We start from the raw sequence: 9,717 nt of genomic DNA, 5'->3' as shown, positions 1-9,717 counted from the left end.
GAGGAGGAGCGTGGTGACATGAAGACCTTCATGGAGAAGGTGGCTGATGGGAAGATGGGAGCCAGACACTCAGACCCAGTAGTGCCAGTGTTTGAGCAAAGGTTTGAAGAAACCTTCAAACGACTCGCAAAAGGAGGAAGAACACCTGCACTCTGGGTGGAGTACCACCACATGGTAGATGTGATCAAGGTCTTTATCAGAACCGAGCGACTTGCAGACCACAATGGGCATCTGTCCTGCATTGTTACCAAGATGCTTCACATCTTTGCCGCTGCAGGCCATCATCAGTATGCCAAGGGCGCACGGCTGTACTGTCAACTCATGAAGGAACTAGAAACTTTGCCTGCTTACAAAGACACCTTAGAACGTCTCACTGCCCACGGGAACCACGTTGTCCATTACTCAAGTCATGAGTGGTCCGGCACATGGTGTGACATTTGCATTGAGCAGACATTAATGAAGGCAGCCAAGTCACAAGGTGGACTGAGCAGAGGAGTAATGAGAAAAAGTTTTTCTGGCCACAAATGCTGGGTGCTCACCCTCAGTCACCTGTCTGATGTCAACCGGCGGATGGAGGAGGACGTCAGTAAACATGTTCCAGTCCACAGAGACCTTGCCAAGACACAGATGAAGCGAGATGCAGAGGCAGTTGAACTTGTCCTAAAATGGTTTGAGGAGATCAAGCCATTCGACAACGATAGAGACAAGGAGTTGCTCGTGTCTTTCTCAACAGGATTCACAAGCACTGGAGATGACGCAGTCAATGCTGAGAGAGCAGCTGAAGTTGGGATGGAGATGCAGATCAAGCTGGATGGACAGTCAGTGACGTCGACCATGGATGTCAAGTCAAAGATAAAAGCCCTGTCATCACTAAAAAAAATTCCCTTGGTCAACGAGAAAAAGATTCACCTTGACTCACTAAAGTTGTTCAACCGACTGATCATTTTCGCCCAGCGGGATATGACAGGTGAGACAAGCTTACAGTATGAGCTGACTCCCTTCCCATTGTCCCTGTTCAGCAACAAAGATCAGAAGATGAACAAGGCAAACAAGGCAGACTTTTCAAATACAAGCCTGAAGGCGTTAACTGATCCACTTGACTTGACTAACCAACCCTGCTGCACCCTCGTAATTGATGGCGGATGGCTTGTCTACATGGTGAAGTGGGAACAACGTCAGACCTGGCAGGAGATCGCCAACAGTTACCTGAGCTACGTGCAGTATCTGGGCCGCTGCTCCCAGAAGATCATTGTGGTCTTTGATGGCTACAGCAGATCACCAAAAGATCACGACCAAATCCGGCGTACCAAGAATTCCTGCTGTAATCTCCAGATTCGACCGGATATGTCCAACTGGACCCCAAGAGCAAAGTTTCTGGACAACACTCATAACAAGAGTGAGCTCATCCACCTTCTCTCTTCAACCTTCCGAAAACATCACATCACTGTGGAGCAGTGTGACAATGATGCTGACACTTCAATTGTGAGAGAGGCATTGGCTGCTGCTTCAGATGGCTCTGTTGAGGTCAGTACCATTTGTGTCTTCAGTTAGTATAACTATTGGATGGAGCCCGGGGGGAGATGGGGTAATTTAAAAATAAGAGAATTCACACTGTTGAAAAGTTAAATCTGTTCTTGAACGGTTCATTATGCTTTGTACATGTTGTTATATTTTCAGGTGCGGGCAGAAGATGCAGACGTGCTGGTAATGCTGGTGCACCATAGCTCAGACAGCCACCATCCACTCTTCTTAACCACATCAAACGGCTCTTATGACGTCCGAAAGATCAAAGAATCTCTCTCCGAAACACAGAAGAGCTACCTGCTCTTCTCTCACGCCTTCACGGGGTGTGATACGGTTTCTGCAATCGCTGGTCATGGGAAAACAACTCTATTTGCCAGGTAATAATGATAATACTACTATTCCGTCGGCAAATAATACTAATACGAATACTCTATCTATAATTCCAGTAATCTCTGTGTGTTTGTTTGTTTGTCTGTGACCGCTGTTTCTCGACAACCACGGGTCCGATATACTTTAAACTTGCCAGGTATATTGCTGGGGACCCGAGGATGTGCCTTTTCAAGGTTTCATATTAATCGGACAATTACTTACCGAGCTATGTCCAAAAAACGATTCAACCAATCAGAGAGCAGTGAGCTATCGCGTGTGCCGAACGTGGCGAACACACTCTGCCTCGGATGGCACATTTGAGAGCGTATTCATTTATTTCACGTTTGCAAACTATGTTGCCGCTATGTTGGCGTTAAACTATGTTTTAAAACTAATTTGCGATTCTTTCGCTTTCCTGCGCTTTGTGCACGCTATGGCGATTTCTTTACCAAACTCTGCAAGCTGTTCGCTTTGGACCAAACCATTTCATGTAAATAGAGGGGGGGGATTGTCACCGTACTCGCAAGCCGTTCGCTTTGGACCAAACCATTTCATGTAAATAGAGGGGGGGGATTGTCACCGTACTCGCAAGCCGTTCGCTTTGGACCAAACCATTTCATGTAAATAGAGGGGGGGGATATAATTTTAGATATAGATATAGTACGGGCATGCCCTAGTAATAATAATTATAATCATCGTCATCATAGTATAAATGTTAAAAATAATAATTATTTTATTTCTGTTTTACATTATACTTTACTTGACATAGACCTGGTGCTTTTTTTAAGGTTTTGCGAAGGGGACGCGGCTGAGTACATCGACATCTTCCTTGACACAGAAGCCACCAAGGAAACAGTGATTCAGGCTGGTACTGCGATTTTCAAGTACATTTACCATGGACGAGATACTACATTGGGTGAAATTCGGTACAACATGTTCTCAAGGAAGGCAGCGGCAGGAGTGATCAAACCAGAGACTCTACCTCCAACAGAGGGTGCAGCTGCACAACATTCACTCCGTGCCTACCTGCAGACCCGGGACTGGATCCTTCTACAGAGCATGTCTCTGAACCCCAGTGACTATGGATGGACAATAGGTGTGCATGGGTATGAGCCAGTTCCAACACTGGACCCCACGGCTCCTGAGGAGCTATTGCAGTTCACGAGCTGTAATTGTCATGGAGATTGCAGCAACCGGCGATGCAGCTGCAAGAAGAATGGGGTCACGTGCATCTCGGCCTGTGGAGTCTGTAATGGCATTACATGCAGAAACTGCAGTCATGATGTTGTTGAGTCTGAAGAAGACATAGACAATGACTGTTGAAACTTCTGACATTGTGAATGAGAAATAACTCTTGAGTATTATATATGTATGTGAAATAAAAGCTACTTTGTGTGTAAATGTAAAAGTGAAAATATAAATGTTAACAATCAACTCAGAATCATGAAAAACCCTTATTTGACCCCTCATAAGTTACTTAAGGGCCGATTAAAAAAAAAAAAAATTCTCGAAAATAATTTTTCGGTACCCGAATTCAACAGCTTTTTTTCTGGGTTTCCCACGGGAGTTGAACTTCAACATTTTAACACATGTTATTACACACCTTTACAAACATATTGGTGAAGAAATTTTTTGGTAACAATTTATTTAACAGATTTGTGAAATATCTCATAAAATGCCCTTACTAAATGTCGATGCTTCACTTGCATACGCGACCCGTTTCACACTCACAAAACCTGGCGTTCCAACGCCTCCAGTGCATCCCACACACTCCGTCCATTCCACCGACGCACTCCCTGTTACACACCACACCTCTCGCGCACACTCGCCGTTCGCACACTCCCTTAACACACCTCGCGCACCGTCTTGCGCACTCTCCCCCGGTACGTACTCCGTACCACTCACCATGGGCATGCACTCTGGCATCCACCCACTAACGCGCTCACATGGGCTCTCCCACACCCGCGCCATGACCAACTCAGGTGTGCTTCCTCGCACACCCTCAACCATTCCAAGCATGCATTCTCGCACCCACTCCACCACCAACTCACTCTCCAGGTTACTCTCACCCTCGCACGTACACTCCGTATCGCTCTCACTCCCTGTGTCACACTCCGTACACCCCGACGTGCATTCTCGCTCGCACTCGGTATCACACTCGCGCTTCTTAACACGCTCACCCCTTGACGCACACTTTTTTTTCACTCGCGTGCTATTTCCACTCACACCGGACCCTTCACCAACGCCCGGGTGCCATATTGATCCCAATTGCGCGACAATTCTCTTGTCGTCAAACATCCTCCTGCAAAATCTCCCCGCACAATACACAGCATGACTCACCTGGGGGATCCTCCTCCTTCGCTCCAACACCACCTGCAAACTTTCATTGGTGTTATTAAGCACAGCATCGTGATGTGAGCAGGGACTTTGCACATTTTCCATTTCTCCCTGCAATTCCCGGGCTACCTCCGTCGTCTCTTCAATTTTCATTATACCCACTACTGCTTTTTCTGTATTCCCCTCGACGACCGCTGGCTTTAATAAAACACCCTCTTCTACCTCAGCGGTCGCCGGCTGCTCCATACCCCGGGTCGCGATCTCTTCCTCCGTCATTTTACCCGCGCTTTTCTCCGCCTCGCTCAACCAGCGCTTCTCGACCCGCGTTACCTCGTCGTGCACCCCTGGGACCTGCTCGCCCGATCTGCCCCCAAGGTTCTCCCCCACTGCCAAATTGGTCCCCATCTTCCTTTTTGACTCTGCATTCATTTATTTTAGTTCCTTAGTCATTTGAACACCCATGTTGTTAATTTCCCTGGTGGATATGAGCCCCTGGGCATACATTTTGTTTTCTTCATCCCACTGGGTCAAAAATTTCAACAAATTTGCAAGAAATGGATCCCAGGCTGTTGGCACCGCGCGCTCGACCCTCGTCGCCACCATGTGCGAAGCGCCATTTTGTGCGCCTGATACTCCCTCAACCACATTGCCATTGTTCTCCTCCCTCTGATCCTGGGTTACTCCTAACCCCTCTTCTAGTTCACCCACCGGCATCCGATCGCCTTGACTTGTGTTACGGATTTATGTGGATTTATGTGAATTACTATTCAGGTCTTTGCTTATCAATGTGTAGTCGAGTAACGGTTGTTGTGATTAAAGGGTCAGGAGCCCTTCTGGGAAAAAGGAGACCGGAAACGGAAGAAGAAAAGACACGAGGTGCGGGAGAAGCGACGATCTTCTTCCTCTTCCTCGCCGAGCTCCGAGGCGAGGGTATCGATATTGAGCAGCATCTGACGCTGCGTTGGAAAGCCCGTCTGGCGAAAGGAATTCCCCTTTGACACATCAAGTTGCCGTGGGTTCGTGCACGGAACCAAGCGTCCTACACAGTTCGCCTCACCGTCTACAAGGACGCGTACGGGTCGCACCTTGGGCCTCGCGCGCTGGACAAGCCGCGCGTTGCTTTGCCCGCTTTGCTTGGCAAGGAGGTGTGCGCTGCAACCGTTGTTCCCGGTACGTGACGTGCACGTTTGGGAGCACATCAGCCAGGGGTTCGTTCAACCGCCCGTGTGCGGAGAAGCCGACCTTCATCTTGGTCAGGAGGGGCCCAGAGACATTGTGAGGGACAGAGACCAAAGGGGTCGTGAGTACCCAAGGGGTCGGGAGTGGGGAAAGGGGACACACATATATAAGATGGCCATCTTAATAATATTGGTGATTAATTGTTGATTGTTGATGGTTGTTGATTGTTGATTGCTCGGGGAATATATTGTTGATTATTCCGGATCCTTGGTGTGGGGTTTCTTATTGACTGGAATTCAGATTGATTGCGTTACGAAAGCGTATAAATCAATGATCTTTCTGGCGGAGTTCCTCTCTCGGTCCGGGGGTCACCGAGACCAGGAAGTTACCGGGAGGACCACGTAACAGAATTGGGGGCTCGTCCAAATTACGATTTGCGGATTCGCAATTGGGTCTACGTCCGGGATCTAAAATTGTATAAAATAATAAAATAATATTTTTATTAATTAAAATTTATTAATGAAGTATTAATTGGTAAATTTTTGGGGAAATTGGGGGTAAAGTCTTGGGTGAAGGTTAACAGGTGTTAACGATAGGCACCATGGCGTTTGTGGCACAGAACTTTGCGGTAACCCCGAGTGAGGCACAGTTCCGAGCGTTACTAAAGTCGGACCTCTTGAAATTGGCCAAACATTTTAACTTGGAGGTCCGAACTAATTTGAGGAAGGCAGAGTTGCAGACCACGGTGATACAATCTATGGTGGGATTAGGAACATGGGACGAGTTAGCCTGGGAGTGGCTACCCGAAGAACCAGAAGACGTTGAGCTCCGGAAACTGGAGTTGCAATTACGGAGCCAGGAACGGATCAAAGAAGAAGAAAGGAAAGCAGAAAAGGAAAGAGCAGAAGAAGAAAGGAAAGCAGAAAAGGAAAGAGCAGAAGAAGAAAGGAAAGCAGAAAAGGAAAGATCATAAGAGGAAAGGAAAGCAGAAGAGAGGAGAGAAGAGAAACAAGCAGAGGAAAGGAGAGTGGAACGAGAACTCCAGGAAAGGTTAGAAGGGAGAAACGCAGAGGAGAGGAGAGCTGCAAGGGACCTCGAAGCAGAGGAGAGAAAAGCGGAAAGGGAATTAAAGGAACGTGACATGGAGCTTCAGCAAGAAATTAAATTCAAGGAGCTGGAGTTAATGAGAGAACGGGGAGAGGTACCACCCTTGCTGACGGGGTTAACACCTAGCCAGAACACCTGGGATGTGGGCAGACATGTGAGGCTGGTTCCACCCTTCAGTGAAAAGGAAGTCGCTAAATTTTTTCCACACTTTGAGAAAGTGGCTCGACAGTTAAACTGGCCGGAGGAGGCCTGGACCATACTAGTGCAAAGTGTGCTGGTGGGAAAAGCTCAAGAGATTTATTCGGCACTACCAATGGACCAATGTGCAGATTATGAGGTATTGAAGAAGCACATCCTCAAAGCCTACGAGTTGGTTCCGGAAGCTTACCGGCAAAAATTCAGGAATGCCAGGAAGAGGGAGAGTGAGACCCATGTGGAGTTTGCCAGAGTGAAAGAAAACATGTTTGATCGGTGGTGTGAGTCAAAAGGAGTCGGGAACGATTTCGAAGCATTGTGTGACCTGATGCTGGTGGAGGAATTTCAACAGTGTGTCCACGAGGACATCAAAGTGTACCTGCAGGAAAAGAAAGTACCGAAGTTGTGGGACGCAGCCACCATGGCAGATGATTATGCCTTAACACACCGGATAGGGGTCCACAAACCTAACTCCTCGCCTAGATCTCCGCAGGGGAGGTGTGGAACAGCAGGTGCGGAGAACGACAATACATGGCGGCGGCCTCGAGATGAATATGGGGACAACGCTGATACCCGAACTGTTCGAAATCAGGGGGCTACGGGCCCAAGACAAACTTATTTTTCAGGGGGCCCGAGGCAGACCACGAGTTTTTCCTCCGGGCCTACTTGCGCTTTTTGCAAGAAACCTGGACACTTGATGTCCAGTTGTTACCTCATGAAAAGGGAAAACCCAGAGCGGAGTCCGACTATTACCACTCCGAATGCGATGGCAAGCGTAAGAAATCGCCCACAGAAGAGTTACCAACCATTTATTTATGAGGGGTTGGTCTCACTCAAGGGAGACTTGGCTAACCCAAGACCGGTTAGGGTTTTGAGGGACACAGGAGCCCATCAATCCTTAATGCTTGAAGGCATTTTGCCATTGTCAAAGAGTACCGCAACTGGTGATAGTGTTCGGTTACAAGGGATCAGTGGCTGTGTTAGTGCCCCACTTCATGTCATCCATTTGGAATCCGATTTGGTGTCAGGACCGGTCACCGTCGGTTTACAAGCCACGCTTCCTGTAGAGGGAGTGTCTGTGATTATCGGGAATGATTTGGCCGGGGGGCAAATTTATGGTAATCCGAGGGTTGGTAAAGAGCACAGCAGGGAGAATAACACCACACCAGCTCGGGATGGCGACAAAAGTTCCAAGTTATTTGTAGGGGGACTGAACTTCAAAACAGAGGAAGAAGTTCTGACCTCTGTCTTCAACAGATATGGGCCGCTGGTGGAAGTGCGGGTGGTAAAAGACAGGGAAACGCAATGGTCAAGAGGGTTCGGCTTTGTCACGTTTGCAAGCACAAGAGACGCCAGGGAGGCAGAGAAGAATTGGAATGGTAAGGATTTGGAAGGTCAGACCATAACAGTAGGGAAGGCATTTCGTAGGCGTCGAGAGGTCTACAGAAGAGGACCACTTGGCGGTAGTTTTGGTGTGGGCAGCAGCCGATATTACTATGGAGGCTCCCAGAGTTACGGCACCTCCCGAAAGAATGAAGGTCAGAACACTGGCCGAGAAGGAGACCGCCAGTCAGGTAACGGCTGGGACAAGGGGTCCCACCGTAACTTTTAGGAGTCTGGAGAAGTTGAAGCCCTATATACGGTGGAGCCGCCGAGCCGGGGCTCCTACACGGACTAACCGTGAACGCCACGTTCTTAAAGGCGTCCAGGTAGTGAACTTTCCTGCATGGACTAACCGTGAACTCCACGTTCTTAAAGGCGTCCATGTAATGAACTTTCCTCCCCAGACTAACCGTGAACTCCACATTCCTTAAGGCGTCCATGTAGGGAATACTCCGCTGGGCCTCCCGAAAAAGTGCTATAGAGAGGTTTAAATTTGGGGGCTTTGGTCACCACCTCTTAACCGTCATTCAAGAGAAACTAGAAGTGGTTGACGCTTGGTCCAGAGGGAATTAATCTAGGGGATTGTGTGAAATTTTGTTGCTTTATTTTTAAGTGATGACTGTGCCCGGGGGGAACTGATGATTTGGGGGGGGGGGGGGGGGTGAGTTATCTGGTTTGTTTATCCAAGTTGGCTGGCAAAGAAAGTCTTCGCTGGGTTCAAACTTTCTTTCTTGAAGGGGGGGAGTGTTACGGATTTATGTGGATTTATGTGAATTACTATTCAGGTCTTTGCTTATCAATGTGTAGTCGAGTAACGGTTGTTGTGATTAAAGGGTCAGGAGCCCTTCTGGGAAAAAGGAGACCGGAAACGGAAGAAGAAAAGACACGAGGTGCGGGAGAAGCGACGATCTTCTTCCTCTTCCTCGCCGAGCTCCGAGGCGAGGGTATCGATATTGAGCAGCGTCTGACGCTGCGTTGGAAAGCCCGTCTGGCGAAAGGAATTCCCCTTTGACACATCAAGTTGCCGTGGGTTCGTGCACGGAACCAAGTGTCCTACACAGTTCGCCTCACCGTCTACAAGGACGCGTACGGGTCGCACCTTGGGCCTCGCGCGCTGGACAAGCCGCGCGTTGCTTTGCCCGCTTTGCTTGGCAAGGAGGTGTGCGCTGCAACCGTTGTTCCCGGTACGTGACGTGCACGTTTGGGAGCACGTCAGCCAGGGGTTCGTTCAACCGCCCGTGTGCGGAGAAGCCGACCTTCATGTTGGTCAGGAGGGGCCCAGAGACATTGTGAGGGACAGAGACCAAAGGGGTCGTGAGTACCCAAGGGGTCGGGAGTGGGGAAAGGGGACACACATATATAAGATGGCCATCTTAATAATATTGGTGATTAATTGTTGATTGTTGATTGTTGATGGTTGTTGATTGTTGATTGCTTGGGGAATATATTATTGATTATTCCGGATCCTTGGTGTGGGGTTTCTTATTGACTGGAATTCATATTGATTGTGTTACGAAAGCGTATAAATCATTGATCTTTCTGGCGGAGTTCCTCTCTCAGTCCGGGGGTCACCGAGACCAGGAAGTTACCGGGAGGACCACGTAACACTAGCCATGGCGCGAT

General features: G+C 48.6%; 1 protein-coding gene across 1 annotated transcript; it reads left to right on the top strand.

The window, feature by feature from the left end:
- Nucleotides 1–478: 478 nt before the first annotated feature.
- Nucleotides 479–3,383, top strand: LOC144892788 (uncharacterized). Its single transcript, XM_078781119.1, has 3 exons — nucleotides 479–1,524; nucleotides 1,678–1,901; nucleotides 2,682–3,383. The coding sequence occupies exons 1-3, from the start codon at nucleotides 499–501 to the stop codon at nucleotides 3,214–3,216; spliced, it is 1,785 nt and encodes a 594-aa protein (XP_078637245.1). The 5' UTR covers nucleotides 479–498; the 3' UTR covers nucleotides 3,217–3,383.
- Nucleotides 3,384–9,717: the final 6,334 nt, after the last annotated feature.

This window comes from Myxine glutinosa, chromosome 7 (assembly GCF_964187855.1).
Source record: "Myxine glutinosa chromosome 7, kmMyxGlut1.1, whole genome shotgun sequence".
Classification (NCBI taxonomy): domain Eukaryota; kingdom Metazoa; phylum Chordata; class Myxini; order Myxiniformes; family Myxinidae; genus Myxine; species Myxine glutinosa.
Note: the sequence above shows the minus strand (reverse complement) of the source record. Positions and strands in the feature narration are given on the sequence as shown.

Coding starts and splice junctions, on each gene's coding strand:
- LOC144892788 (XM_078781119.1), top strand. CDS start 499: ATGAGAAAAAGTTTTTCTGGCCACAAATGCTGGGTGCTCACCCTCAGT. Junction 1,525..1,677: donor CTTCAGATGGCTCTGTTGAG/GTCAGTACCATT, acceptor TTATATTTTCAG/GTGCGGGCAGAAGATGCAGA. Junction 1,902..2,681: donor AAAACAACTCTATTTGCCAG/GTAATAATGATA, acceptor GCTTTTTTTAAG/GTTTTGCGAAGGGGACGCGG.